The sequence below is a fragment of the Leptonychotes weddellii genome, chromosome 4 (genome assembly GCF_054177405.1).
Source record: "Leptonychotes weddellii isolate Sample4059 chromosome 4, ASM5417740v2, whole genome shotgun sequence".
Classification (NCBI taxonomy): Eukaryota; Metazoa; Chordata; class Mammalia; order Carnivora; family Phocidae; genus Leptonychotes; species Leptonychotes weddellii.
This window is the reverse complement of record NC_138372.1, coordinates 166,570,155-166,585,392: the sequence shown is the minus strand read 5'-3', so window position 1 is coordinate 166,585,392 and position 15,238 is coordinate 166,570,155. Positions and strand designations below refer to the sequence as shown.

Sequence of the window (15,238 nt, the reverse complement as noted above, 5' to 3'; positions counted from 1 at the left end):
CAAGCACGTGACTTCAGCTCCCTGGGCTTCTGCGTCCGTGCATGCCGGGAGGTTATTAGGAGGATTGAATGAGATAGTACACAGAGAACCCTTGGACCTGCATTTAATGGATTAATATCTATGCATTGCCTGCCTTGTCGCAGGCCCTGCTCTCAGCCTCCCTGGCTAGCGCCTCACAAGCACGTACTGAATTGAGGAAATTTCAAGCTTGGGGAAGAAGTAGTTCTGCTCGGGGGAAACCAGGGCGGGCTTTAGAGAGGAAACAGGCTTTGAGCTGGACCCGGGGAGATAGAGATTGTGACAGTGAGAAATAAATTGGGGAGGGTAAAGGTCACATTTAACAGTATAACCAATGACAGATTACAGAACTGAGAATCTGTTTACTGTCTAAGAAGGAGACATGGGGGATTTTCAGCAAGAGCATCACTTGATTAGACCCATTTTGTGAAGATCCCTCCCATGGCCAGAATGGGCTGGGCTGGAAGTGACATCAGGGTAGAGGTAGGAGGACCAGCTAGGGTCCCGTTAGGAGATTAAGGGTTCACATTGAGAAGCAGGTGTCACTCCTCTTGCTGCTGGGAGCGCTGATACTATCTAACGAGGATTTGGGATCTGGAAACTCCTCATAGAAAATGTAACCTTCTGATGGAAAGAGCTCCTTGCAAATCAGATGCAGCAGAGAGGAGCATGAATAGACATCCAGCGTCAGAGCCTGGCTTCTCCCAGGATGGGGGTAAAAATAGAACTGTCTTCTGTTCTCTGGATTTTACAGGAAGCATTTCTGTTAGTTAGCTCACAGTGGCTGGGAACAGAGGGAACCCTTTAAAATGTTGGGAAATACCTGTCAAACAGCGCGAGCTCTAGTTCTTCCAGAAAAGCGAGTTTCACATCATCAGTTAAATCCAATCAGGGAGAAGCAGGTGTGAAATTAAAATTTAACCTCAAAAGACCTTCCGCCTTTCCTGATACACCCCGAAGAAGAGAATCTGATTTTTCATCCTTAAATGGGGAGAGATGGATTTCACGTGAGGGATTCAGATCCACTGCAAAAGCCAATCGAGCCCACCGTAAAGTAAAATAACCAGTCACTCCCGTTATGCATTGGCAGTCTGTCCCCGAATGTGCCTTGAGCATCGCTGCTCACGCGCACATTCTCTGTTTCCCTGCAATGTTCCTTTCATCCATTTGTAGCTAAACTGTACGCTTGCTGAAATTGCAGTTCCAAGCAAATCAGAGTAGTGATTACATTACACTCGATTATATTTGTGGTGTTATCAATAATAGCGATATAGAGACAGTAATGGTTTTGTGAAATTTTACTGTATTTGTGGTATTATTGACAGCAGTTAGAGCATTTATGGAATCATTTTTGCCTGACCCCGTACTTACAGCTGTGTTGGGCTGATCTCATGGAATCTTCAGAGCCTCTGGGGAAAGCGCTGGAACCCACCCTTCCCACGTGTCAGCCTTTCAGAGGCACTCAGAGGCTAAAAACGTACCCCTGTCATGGAGCTTATGGGTGTTGCTGCTGGGCTCGGAGCCGGGGCGGACCGGCCTCTAACCGCTGGGCCCTTCTCCATGAGGATCACCCCTAACACTGTTCTGAGTTTGCCTTCATCCTGTTACATCTGCCTCCCTCCCTAGACCAAAAGTCTTCACAGAGGGGGTCGTGCCTGCATCCTCTGGCCCCCGGCCACTTAACACTCTGCCCGCTATGTGGCTTGCACCTAGTACGTATTTGCATAAATGAATTAAACAGAAATATGACAGGAGCTTTATTTCCCTGTCGGGATTTTAAGCAGGCACGTGGGACGCTTGGACTAAATCATTCCAGGATTATTTCTTGAGCACCTGCCCTGGAGGGGGCTCTGGTTGCACCTTCTACAGAAGAACAAACAGAGGCTCGGCAGGGGCAGGGTTGAAGGAGCGCACCCCGGATTGTGCCCCGAAGGAAGTAGAAGCAGGGCCCAGACCGTAGTGGATGGAGGCCCCGTCCTTCTGGCCTGGAGCCTGTCCAAACTGTCCCTCCAGTCCCATGGCCTTGGAGCTCTGCCTCAGTGACTCTCAGCAGGCACATGGTTGGCCTTTAGGGGCATTCTTTTGTCCACAGAGTAGGATGTGTGCCATTTTGCCTTCCAGGATCTCATGCCGTTTGCGCCGCCTCGTTGGGCCAGCGTTCTGGGTGGGGGGGCAAACTTCTTCTGGATGACTTATCTTGCAGCGAGTCACTGACAGCCCCGAGGGGCTGAGCTCATGACACCATCACTTTCTTCACACTGTTTCCCTCTTCAATCTCCCTGCCTTTCAGTTTTACCCGTCCGGGAAGAGGCTCCTGGCTTGGTAAAGGCGGGCCAGACACGGGACCAGAACAATCTAGCCTCTCTCTGGAAAACCTGGTCTTCGGAGCTGGATACTGCAAGCCGACTTCCTCAGAGGTATGGTCTGCACGGGACGTGGCCCCAAGGCCACCCTCGGTTTTGCAGGGTGTGTGTGTCCCTTCCTCTCACCTGTCCATCCGTCCCTGCCTTTCTGTCAAACATATTCCTAATGCCAGGGCCTGGGGTAGACGCTGGCCCTGGGGTCCTCATACGTGTCTCCTCTGGGTGGTCCCCCATCAGGGCGTGTTGTGAGGGGCCTCCCCTGGACCACGTGGGAACCTGGAAAGCCCCTTGGCCTTGAACTGTTTTCAAAACTTGGCTCCGTCTCTCACTTGCTCACTTTTCTGAGTCTCACTTTGCCCCCCTGAAGGGTGAGGTCATGAAAGCGTGATCCTCTTCTGGGGTGGTGTGTGTAGCCGTTGCTATAATGAATGTAAAGTTCCTAGCCCAGTGCTGGTACTCAGTAGGTGCTCAATAACTATGCATACCCTGACCTTTCCCTTGTTCTCTCTTCTCCATCAACACCCATCCTTACCCCTCTGTGAGGCGCATGTCTTTGGCCACGCTCAGCATCACTCTGCCCATATCTCTCCTGAGACGACAAAGGATTATTTTTATCAGGGACCTGCTCAGAAATAACCAGCCTACATTAGTCTAGCTTCTCCAGAGAAACAGAACCAACAAGAGATAGATAGATGGAGGAACAGATTATAGTATTTCCAGCGAGCACTGACATATTTATGTACATGCAATATATATATATAGAGAGAGAAATCTTTTGAAAACAATTGGCTCACATGATGATGGAAGCTGAGAAGTCCCAAGCCCTGTCCCCTGCCGGCTGGGGACCCAGGAGAGCCGAGCCGGTGGTGGGGTTCCAGTCTGAGCTCGAGTGTGCAGGCAGGAGAACACTGGTGTCCCAGCCGGAAGGCAGGCAGAGAGAGGACATTCTCTCACTCAGATTCCTAGCTGGTCAGCTGATGCCCACCCACATCGGGAGGGCCACTCCGCACTCAGCCTGCCCACCCGCTGCCCCAAAAGAGGCGCTGCCCTGTCCTGTGCAGCCCTGCTCCCTGCTCACGGCGTCTAGCACAGCGGGTTCCGCACGCTGCTGGCTCTCCTGTGACGTCAGCTCTCCCAGCCTGCGCCCCAGCCAGGAGGCCTGGCTGCAGAAGCTGCCCTCAGTCATGCGTCCGTCTGGTTCAAGCCTCTGTGTCATGTTCTCCTGTGAGGAGCTGAGGAGAGAGCTGCCGACCCTCCTGCGGGACAGGGGACCCAGACCCGGACAGGGCTCTGTGCCCAGAAGGAGCACAGAACTTTCTTGAAGGTGGACTCCAGTGACCTGTAGATGTAGGACCTCGGGCAGCCGCTGAGTCTCTGGGAACCATGTACTTAGCGTTGACACTGGACCCAGCAGATAGTAGCAAGGGAGTGGAAAGCAGGAGACCAGCCAGCCCGGGGTGGTGGTGGTGGTGACGTGTCTGCATTACTTCATGCACGGGGATGGCTTCGAGGCTCGGACATGGGATTGGGAAGGAGTGGAAGGCAGGGACTCCCAGCTCCCTCTGCATCCCCACGGCCACACGGTGACTGTGCATCATTAGCGGATCCCTCGGGCTTCCCTGGATCAGCCCCGACCCCCTGCTCCCCGTGGGTGGACTGAAACCTTCGTTGTGACCTCATCACATCTCCACTACCCCCTCAGCTGGGTCCCCCTCCTCACTCCCTGCACGTGCTGGCCCCAGAGCCTCCCCAGGAGATCTACCTGAAAATCTCCAGCTCGGACCATTTTCCGTGTAATGTGGCGTAGGACATTAGGGAATATCAGAGGTCCTAGATCAATTCAAAGCATTTTTGACACGTATTCCAAGACAGGGCTTTTGCTGGGTCCACAGGAGCCTATGAGGATGATTTTTTTTTTTTTTAATTTTATTTATTCATTTGAGAGAGAGCACGAGAGGGGGGAGGGTCAGAGGGAGAAGGAGACTCCCTGCCGAGCAGGGAGCCCGACGCGGGACTCGATCCCGGAACTCCAGGATCACGACCCGAGCCGAAGGCAGTCGCTCAACCAACTGAGCCACCCAGGCGCCCTATGAGGATGATTATGATACAGTGTCTCCCATCTGATGCCTCGTTCAGATGCCACCACCTCTGAGAAGCACTCTCTGATTTCCTAGCCTTCGTTCTTACTCCGTGTGGGTCCGTGTGGCTGGGGATAGAGGCCAGCTCACTCGGCACCCCATGCCCAGCCCCAGCAATGTGCAGGGCTGCCCTTGAAGACTGTTCAGAGCCCTAGACTTGGGGCACGCTCAGGCAGGGCACACTGACTCTGTGGCATCTGAGAGGCTAGGCATGACCCAGCCAGGTCCCTGATCTTGAGGCGGTGTGACATGGGAGAGTGAAGATTATGGTCTCAGACACCTGATGTGCCCCTCAGAGCCCTGTGACTTGGCGGAGTTTGACTCACCCTTGGAAACTCAATTTCTCAACACGAGAATGGGGTAATACCTGCTTTTAGAAAGGATCTCAAGAGTTAATATGTATAAAGACAGTACAAAAATAGACCCATAGCAGGCACATGATACAGTATAGTCCCCCCCCCCATTTCTTTTCTTGGCTATTTTTGGGGATGTGTGTCAAAGAAGACATCCCTGTCTTTTACAAGAGTCAGATAAAATAGCTTATTTGTGGGTGCTCAGCAGTGAACTTGCTCATGGAGCTTAGCTCAATGGGTTATTTTCAGGACCTGATTCTTTTCCTGTGTATTTTCCATTTGGGTCCCATCCAATTATGTGGGCTCAGTGCTGCGCACCCACCCCATGCCTTCCCACCAGGCAAGGGCTGCCAAGCAGAGAATAAAATCCACTCCGCCTTCCTCCCCTAGGAGCCGTGCATCCAAATCCCCAAGAAGCCCAGTGCATTAGCAAATAACATGGGGATCCACGCAGACTGCAGCATCAGCTGGAAGGATTAGACACCAGGTGTTCCCTTCAAAATAAGCCTTTCTGTGCAAAGACATTTACAGAAACTAGAGTTCAGGAGCAAAAGTAGCTGACCGCATGAAAAATCACGGGAGGCCAGGGTCCCTTTCCCATTAGCCGGGCCCCTCCCTCCCTGTGTGCAGCCCCACTCTTTCCTGCTGCACCCAGGTGGCTGGAGCCTCAGATTTAGAGTTGGAGCTCACATCCCCTCCCCATCGCAAGCCAGCAGCTTTGCCCCACGGGAATTATTTTCCCTTCTCTGATTTTCGGCTTATCTGTCAAAAAGGGACACTAATGCCTGCCTTGCAGGGTTGCTGAGAAGATTAAATGAAATAAGCATATTAAAGCCTGGAGTGTAGAGCCTGGCACAAAGTGCTCGGTAAAACCCTCTGTTAATGGATTATTTTACTTTTAGTTTATTCACATAATTAAATTGAATGTTACTCTGAAAGCCCCCATGTGGTCTTGTGGGTAGGACATTGAATGAAGGGTCTTAGGTGTGGTTTTGTTCTTGGCTTTCAGCACTAACCTGCTGTGCGACCTTGAGTCAGACATTTGCCCTCTCTGGGTCTCAGTTTCCCCGTGTGTATAAAGAGGATAGGATGAGATCGTGCTGGGGCCTCCCCTCAGTCCTTTCTCTGCTGTTTTCCCTGTGATATTCCCGTCACTGCCTGGTGCAACCAGGGGCATTTGATACATGCTTGATTTATTAGTTCAGATTCTCCAGAGAAACAGAACCAGGAGGATGTGTGTATGTATACACACACACAGATGTATTCTAAGGGATTGTTCTGTGTGATTATGGAGGCTGGTAAGTCCAAAATCATCAGGTTAGTCCAGCGGGCTGGAGACCCAAGCACGAGTTGCAGTTTGAGCCCAGAGGCAGTCTGACCCAATGACCAGATGCTTTCTTCTTGGTGCCGGGGCGGGGTGGGGGCGGTGGGCCGGGGGTCAGTCTTTCTATGAAGATCTTCAGCTGATTGGGTGAGACCCACCCCGATTATGGAGGATAATCTGCTTTCCTCAGAGTCTGATGATTTAAATGCTAATCTCTTCTAAAACATAACTTTACAGAAACACCTAGAATAGTGCTTGACTGAGGAGCTGGGTATTGTGGCCTGGCAAAATGGACACATGAAATCTGTTATCACACTTAGTAAATGTTCAGGTTCTGGCAAGCTCTCATTGAAGATCAGGAATCCAAATCCAAATAAGCCCTTTTTCCCTCCAGGTACAGCCCCTGCGCTGCCCCCCACCCCCAGCATCACGGAAATCCTAGCGTTGTTCCACTCTCTGGGGGCACAACTGCTCTGTTAAGCCCTGGACGCACAAGGCTCCATCTGTCTCCTCGACCTTGTATTTCCTTTGACAGATGAGGAACCTGGGACAGAGTTTAAGTTCCAGCTCTGCAGTTATGCAGCTGGGCGGCCTCTTGCCCTCTCTCCACCCGGGGTTTAGCCATGAGGAGGTTAATAGGTAAGCAAAGAAGGGGCAGGGACTCCCACTCTGCAAGGCTGGGCGTGGTTCTGCTTTGTCTGCCTCTGTGTGCAGGGCGCAGTGCATGTGCTCGGGAAGCCTTTGTTGAAGGAACAGGTCAGAAACCGTGGAATCTGAGAACATCTGAATGCAAGAGAACCAACGCCCTTGCAAGGAGACTGCTAGATATTTCACTTTCCAATCGATGTGTTCTAGCGGGCAGTTTGAGCCTCCCAGGTCCTTGGCTCACCCGTGGAAATCACAGACGCCGTGCAGAGCAGATGAATATGTCGGAGATGAATGTATCCGCCACCGAAGTGAAACCCCTCCATCCTCAACATGACTTAGGTCATGCTTTCCAGACCCAGGAGCATGTCATTGAGAGAATATGCTAGATTGCGGATCTGGAGCTACTTCCCCTTTAAGTCGGATTACAGAGAATTGTAAAACAGCATCGTCCTGGAAGAGCCCTTCCCCCCAGCACAGGCACATGGAGTGCTGAGCTTTACATAACCTTCCATGTTGAGCCCCGTGTCGTGATGGGCCCTCACTGAAGGCAGGCACGTGTCTGGTGGGGCTGGGTGGGGATGGAAACTGAGGCATGGAGCTGCCTTCCAGACAGACATCTCCCACCTCCTAGGCATGCTCCTTTTTTACCTCTTTGCCTCCATTTTTATTGGGCTCTTTGTACTTTACCCTTGCTTTAAATTTACCCTTGCTTGTTATTGTAAACATCCTCGTATTCCCTTCACGAGGATACAGAGTCCCGTAGCTAAGGCCCAGACCATCATTACTGCTATGTGAACACATCACTAGATTACCTCTGGCGTGTGATGTCTCCGTGAGCAGAGATGCTGTTATTGGTCTCTTCACTCATCTGATATTCATCAAGCGCCTACTATGTCCAGGGACGGGACAAGGAGTTGGTGACACAGCGCTCATGGGAATGGCAGCCTCAGCCCCCACCTGGTGGGCATCTTCATTTCTGTAGCCCTCGGTGCCCATTCGAGTTGCTGGCACACTGCAGGTCCTCACTCAGTGTTGGAGGTACCGATGAAGGGAGGTGGCGTGGCATTAGGTTCTTGATCCTGTATGAGGGGTGACCACTGCCTACTTAGCCCTAAGACACAGTAGACCCAGGACCCAGTGACTACAATACTTTGGGGACGGATGGAATGTTTTAATGTCTTGTAAAATCAAAAAGTGTGTGTTGACTAGCTAGCTAGCTAGATGATAGGTAATTATATCAATGCCGTCATGAAAATAGGTTTTTAAATACATTTTCTAACAGATGAAAAGTGCCTGGGGGCCACAAAAGGCATAATTCGACTTTGGGAACAATTAGGATTAGTCCCCATTTTTACTTCCTGATGACTGACATAAGGAAGCAGAACCCAGTACACCCAGATAATTTCCCTGCGGCGGGCAGGTGCGCACCTAGAACTCGGCTCTCTATTCGGCCCCATGCTTCGCTGCAGCTCATTTCTCCAGCGGGACGCCTGCTCGGGGAGCATGCTGCATAAGCTTCAGCGTGGGGGCAGATAGCTGAGTGTGGAGGAACAGCTGTTTGAAATCTGGGAGCACCATGCTCTAAGGTTCACTACCTGGGGAAGAATCAGAAGTCATCGGGAAAACACAATAGTTATTTAACGAAAAACCTGTTTTATGGTTTAAAAAAAATGTGTTTAATGATGTTTGCTGTTTCAAGAATTAAGATGTCAAGCACTGTTGTACTTACCCTCTCCACCAGAATTCATTTAAAGCTTTCTCATTTAAACGATTATCTGATTTACTAAAATCTTGCAAAACAAATAACAAGTTGCTCTCCGGCGCACAGCAATGATGGGCTTTGACTCTCTGGCTCATTGCGTTCACACGCATATGAATCTGGCGGCATTCCACAGGTCATTTCCACAGAAGAATGTAAATCCCTGAAAGTGGACTTTTCATGCAAAAGTCTACAGTATTGCTTATTTATGCACCATCCTGTTCATGAGTGAAAACGGCCTTTATTCCACATCGCCTGCCTTCAGAGGCCTTCTTCCACTCCAGGGTTTCTAGGTGTGTGGGATGTCAGGTGGCCAGGATGGGTCAGAGAATCCCTTCCCAGACTGCCCTGTGTTTGCCCCCGTCTCATGGTGCAGGGCAGCAGACACCAAGTCCACACAGACTGAGTGATCAGCAGGCGAGCAGGCAGCAAGGTGCACAGACAAGAACACTGGGTATGAGTACGGAAACCTGGCAGGGCTAAGGTCAGATTCTTCCGCGGATGACCTGTGAGAGCTTGGCAAGTCATGTGACCACTCTGAGCCTCTGTTTCTTCTTCTTTTCTTAAAGGGGAGAATGAAACGTGTTCACCTATAAGGTTTGCCTGGGACTCAGGAGGGGAAAGAATTTTCCCCCTTTGAGCATCCTTTTCTCCCCACGCCCTCTCCCCTCCTGTTCCCCCCCACCACCACCCCGGGATGGTGTGATGACGTCACCACACATCACAGTCACCATTTAACATAATTACGTCAGCTAAATGTGTTGAGCCCTTACACGTGTTAGGCTCTGTGCTGACCATTTTTACTGTGCTGCTTCATGGCTCCTGGAATAATTCACATCATAGAGGTACTCTAGTAACTTCAGAAAGTTGCTGGTAGTTGGGCAGCCGGTCTCTGGTGGGGCCTGGATATGTGCCCAGGTCCCACTGCATCCAGCACTCACCTTATGTCCCCTTTGAATCACTGTCACCTGCTCTCTCCTGGAGCACTCCCGGTAAGTGGGTGGCCGTGTGCGGCACATTGGCCACCGAGCACGCCGGTGGCAACAGGTGTCTCTGTTGGTGTTGGCTCCTTTTTGCAGTTGAGGAACCTGAGCCTAAGCCACGCTTTGCTCTCATTGAGACAGCAGTTATATTTAACACTCAGGTGGAGGAGGAGTGGAGCGACCATCAGAAAGTCAGCCCCAGACCTACCCTCGTGGAGTTTGCAATTTAGCCAGAAAAAAGAAGGAGATTGAAAAAGTAATTTTTAATTACAGGAGAGAAACATTAAGGAATAATTTGTCTCCAGTGTTGTAGTTGGCTGGAGCACAGAAGAGAGGGGCTCACCACCGGGGTGATCGATGGAGAGCTTCCTGGAGGGAGGGACTTTAAGCAGAGAACAGGATGTAGGACTCTGAATCTATATCTGTCTCTTGCCATGGACTAGTAGTTTCCTAAGTCCTTTGTCTTCCAAGACCAGACATTGGTAGGGACCTTCCAAATCCTTTCGCTTTTTTTTTTTTTTTTTAAGAGAGGGAGAGAGGTGGGGGGTGCAGAGGGAGAGAGAGAATCTCAAGCAGGCTCCATGCCCAGCACGGAGCCCGAGGCAGGGCTCGATCTCACGACCCTGAGATCATGACCTAACCTGAAATCAAGAGTCAGATTCTTAACTGACTGAGCTACCCAGGTGCCCCTGACCCCCCATTTTTATTTATTTTATTTATTTTTTTTAAAGATTTTATTTATTTATTTGACAGAGAGAGAGAGAGCGAGAGAGGGAACACAAGCAAGGGGAGGGGGAGAGGGAGAAGCAGGCTTCCCGCTGAGCATGGAGCCTGATGCGGGGCTCGATCCCAGGACCCTGGGACCATGACCTGAGCCGAAGGCAGACGCTTAACGACTGAGCCACCCAGGTGCCCCCCTGGCCCCCCATTTTTAAAAGAGAGAGTGTCATTTCCTTGAAACTTGAATTATTGCTTTACTTAACATGTTTTTACAGAGCACGTAATTTGATCACCCTCGTGTTGGGGCAGTATGCGCAGCCTAGAGAGGCATGCTGACCCCAGACAGGGACTAGCGCTCCAGGAATCATCCATTTGCTGGTGGTGCCAGCGGTCCGCTAGGGAAATACAAAACAGGGCCAGGTTCCTGAGACTGGGACGCCGTCCAGAAACACTTCCCAGAGGGAAGGAGCTCTAATCTGAATCCAAAGGAATGAATTGTCAGTTGTGGAGGGAAGGGGTGAGGAAGAGTAGCATCAGGGCAGAGGGCAGTGAGGGAAAGGGCGTGCCACACTGGGGGACTCGGGGAGGTCAGTGTGGCCAGACCCGGGGCTGGGAAGGTCACCAGTGACCTGATGCTCGGAAACCCTGTAACCTGCTTAGCCACGGCAATGTCGTGTGCAGGGGATCAGCGCGATAGGATATGTCGTCCTTCCTGTTGCTCTGTCCAGGATTGATTGGCAGAGGTAGGGCTGGGGCAGAGACGGGAGGTCACAGGCTGTTACAGTGGTCCACTAGTGAGTGCAGTAGAGGCCCGAGCAAAGTGGAGGTGAGGCAGGCGGAAGAGCGAGAGAATGGATGTCCTGGCTGTGACTGAAGTACAGAGGGAACTTGAACAAGCGCGCGTGGTGTCGTCTGTCATGGGGCGTCAGGGCTCCGTGGTGAGCTAGCTCCTAACAAGGAGAACCAGCAAACGTGATTCATGCTAAAGTGTGAATGGCTGAGATCATCCATTTTGGGTGACCCTACTTTAGGCATTTACATTTTTTAAAAGAGCATTTAACTCAAAGAGGGGGACATCGCCTGTTCTCTCTGCCTAGAATATCCTTCTCTGACCCTCTTTGATCACTCTTTCCCCTGGAAGAACTCCTCTTCATCCTTCAAAACCCACTCCAGTGATCACCACTGCTGTGAAGCCTTCTTCGACCACTCAGGTACACTAACCCACTGCTTTCTCTCCTACATGTGCACTTTGGACAGGCCTCTGCTGTCTCATCTGAATGTAATAATTGCTTCATGAGTCACTTTGTTCCACTTAAAAGCATTCCAAGAGGGCACAGTCATTCATCTCGATGCTCCCAATTAAATCACTCCAAGGATATTTTACCCTTCAATCCCAGGATGAATCACAGTTGTCGCCTTGAGGAAGCAGACAGATGACAGGTTTGCTCAAGAGCCAGAGTTTTAAGAGGAGTGGGATTGGAGACCCTGGGAGTGGGCTGCCAGTCTCCAGAGCTCTTTGCCATTTTCCTGCCTGTGCCCTCCTATGGATGTCACAGCCTGTCACATGGAAGTCTAAATCAGGAAGATTAGGGGCTGAGAGGTCAGGGCTCCATGCGCTGCCCAGGCACCAGATAGAGTTGGCCTCTTGGGCAGATGTTGTAGCCGTTCGCTGTTGTCTAGCATGCTGGCAGCCTGCCAGATGCTCGTATGAAAGTTGCCTCCATCTTCACGAGCTCAAGAGCCAGCAACGGGGTACCATTGCCTTGAGGAGGAGGTCACGGAGAAAACGTGTAAGCCGGAGAGCCAGACACTTGCGTTGAGGCTGATGTGCATCCCATATCTGTATTTGATCCTTCATTTTGTAAGCATCATATTGCATATTTAACCTGCAGTGCACGCTTGACTCTGGGAGTTTAGCTAAGAGCAAGATACACATTCAAGAAAACACACCATTCTTTACTTAATATTGTCATGAATGTCGAGGAGCTGCTATTATGTGGAACCTGGCCTGGTCTTTGGTACAGAGGAGCTTCCCTGAGCAAGGGGAATTTAGGCTGTGATGTGAAGGATGAGGCACAGCCAGAGGTGAGGGGGGACGTAGGGCTGCCCTGTACAGTTGTGTAAGTTGCACACTACACAAAGACACCTGGTGGAGCAGGTGAGTTGGGGCTGAAATCCTGCCCACTCTCCACTTGCCAAGCTGTGCATCCATGGGGCTGTGTCCATCCAGATGAGGGACGTTCTCTCTCTCCCGTTCATCCACCAAGGAGGGAAACTCTGGTTAGCACAAAGGCAACCTGTGAATTAACAGTGGTCCTGGAAGGGGAAGAATGTTTGAGCTAAGTGTACTGTGGCGAAGGCCCTGGGGTGGGAAAAAGTGATGTGATGAAGATGCTGTAACCCCGGGCTGGGACCTAGCGACTGAGAGAGGAACAGATGTGAGTGAGTCTCCTGAGGACAGGGCTGAGGTGGGGGGTGGGGTGGGGGGTGGGGAGGGAGCTGTCCCCTGCAGGGACCTGCAGGCTGTGTGCTAAGGGTAGCAGGATGAGCTCCCAGGGTGACTGTGATGAGCAAGCAGGGCACGGATGTGAAGCACCTAGACGATCCTTGGCGGGGAGTTTGGGGCTCCACACACCCCGGAGCTGCTCTCTGGCACTCCATCAGCTTCACCCGCAGCACCCACTCCCCCTCAGGGTCGCTGGGCTCCAGCCAGCACTCCGCACACAGCCGTGCTAGCAAGGTGGTGGTTAAGAGAGGAAGCAGAGTTCGAATCTCACAGGCCCTTGGCAGGTGTTAGATCTGACTCTTGTCAGGATGTGCCCAGCGTTGTGTGAATTTGAAAACCAAGTCTGAACATGAAACGTTTCACTCCAAATGTGAGTCCAAAATCTCTGAACCAGGTCTTGCTGAATGGCAAGAGCCTGTAACTGACTCTACCCAGAATACTGGTAATTCATGTGCTTCTTTCTTGCCACCTAGCTGGGCAGATATCAGCCATTGGACATAGAGCAGGCCTTTTCTATTTAATGTGGTCGCAGTGGAAGGGACACTGTTGTGGGAGCCAGGATTTTGAGCCTCTAAAACCAGTTGCCCCCAGAGAGGGTGCTGTGCCCCCTGGCAGAGACAGCCCAGGCAGATGGGCTGACTCTGGAGATGCAGAACCTCAGTGTGTGTCGGGGGACGGTGGGGAGGGATTAGGGCACGGCTCCCACATTCCCCGCATTCTTCCCAGCTACGCCTGCAGTTCCCTTGAGGCCCTGAGACTAGGCTCAGGTCAATGAAATGGGGACAGAAGGTATACAAGCCTCTTTCCTCCTTACTCTCCAAACCTCTTGCTTGATCCTCTGGGCCTCCTTTCTTCGATGGTGACCTCAGGAGTCACGTTTGGGACTGCAGTGGCACAAAACGAAAGAACCCAGATGAAAAGAGACTGGAGGAGAGCCACACAGGAGATCCACTGACTGGTATCAGACTTTGGGAAAACAGAAAAAAAAAAATGATGTGAAGTAACAGATTTATGGATTGCTTATCACAGCAGTTAGTGTTACTTAAGAAAAACACTTGCTTTCTATGGTCTGGCCTTAACAAAAACCTAAAAGCATGGCATGGACCCGAGCGATCGGAAGTCCAGAAGTGGAGACTTCCCGGTCAGAAGACAGAAGGTCAGCGGTGTGTCTGTGTTCCCTGTAGCTGTGTTTGGTGAGGGGTGACAGAGACATGAGCTCGGGAAAGAATTAGCTTTCACGCAGACATAAAAGGGGACAGAGAAAACCCATACAGACATGTGGGGACTGGCAGAGGTGGGAAAGCCTCTTTCTTTTTAAACAAATGCATTGAGGTCATTTTAAAAACAAACAAAAAAAAAAACCACAAAAATTTTGGCAGACCCCAAGAACGCTTTGCAGTTGAATAAGGCCACAGTGACTGGAAGCAAACACCAGATTAATGCCTCAGCTCTCCTACATCGTGACCCAGAAAGCTTCAAGGCATCTTCTGCTTAGTTTCTATAGAGACCTGGGGGCAAAAAAAAACAAAAATAAACAAACAAAAAATAACAAAGAAATGCAGCAGACTTAAGAGCACAGGGAAGAGACTGGAAACCAATAGATTGACAGCCTACTAAATTTTCAAGAAAACTGTGTTGCTGAAGAAACCACAAGCTGGGACTGCAAGACTGTTTGGCCATTCAGGGCTAATCTGAACCCTTGGGCCCCCCTTGCAGCATGTGTCCCCCAGGGACCATGCTCTCCCTGCCACCCCAGCCTCCCGGAAGGCAGACCCAGGGACTGGGGGTTGCGTGGATCCAGGGGGATGGACCAGGGAGTTCCATCATGGATTTTGTGCCTCCTCTAGAAACCTACAGAGCTCAATCTGCCGTGCATCCCACACTCTTCTCTATCCCTCAGGGGAGTGTCCGTGTCAGTTACTGCTTCTTGTTTCCACCATTGCCCGTTGTGAAGGCCAGTTAATTGATATCCTTAGGTCTTTGGTCATTGGAATAATAAGTGCCATATCAGACCCAATGTCAACTGTACCTTCCGCCACCCAGAAATCCTCAAGCTGGAATATGAGGCAGTGAATGCCTGGGACCAGGGCCTCCCCCCTTGCATGAGGGTATTGTAGGTGGAGGGAGAAGAGTGAAGCAGGGTTGGTGATCAGGACCACAGAGGTGGCCGACTGGCTGTGTCTTCGTCAGCCTCGTTTCTCTGAATGTGTACACATGAAGATGTTTTCCCAAGCCTCCCTGGCAGTTAGTTGAAGGCCGTATACCTGGGTTTGAGCCCATGGAATACTTGAGAATTGTTCCTTAGAAATATTCTGCATGATGCCCCAGGCTATCTATTCATTCCGTGGCACCTTTGAAGGGTGCATGTCAAAGGGTGGGAGTGTCCCAAGTTGGCACGCCCCTGGATCCCCACTTACGGGAAAACT

At 51.1% G+C, this 15,238-nt stretch overlaps 1 protein-coding gene across 1 annotated transcript in view; it reads left to right on the top strand.

Annotated features, from left to right (window-relative positions):
- Positions 1–15,238, top strand: part of FAM135B (family with sequence similarity 135 member B) — a 163,405-nt gene that overhangs the window by 83,951 nt on the left and 64,216 nt on the right. The window contains exon 5 of the mRNA XM_081817146.1: positions 2,309–2,435. Coding sequence (XP_081673272.1) covers positions 2,309–2,435 — 127 coding nt within the window. The remainder of the gene's footprint in view (positions 1–2,308; positions 2,436–15,238) is intronic.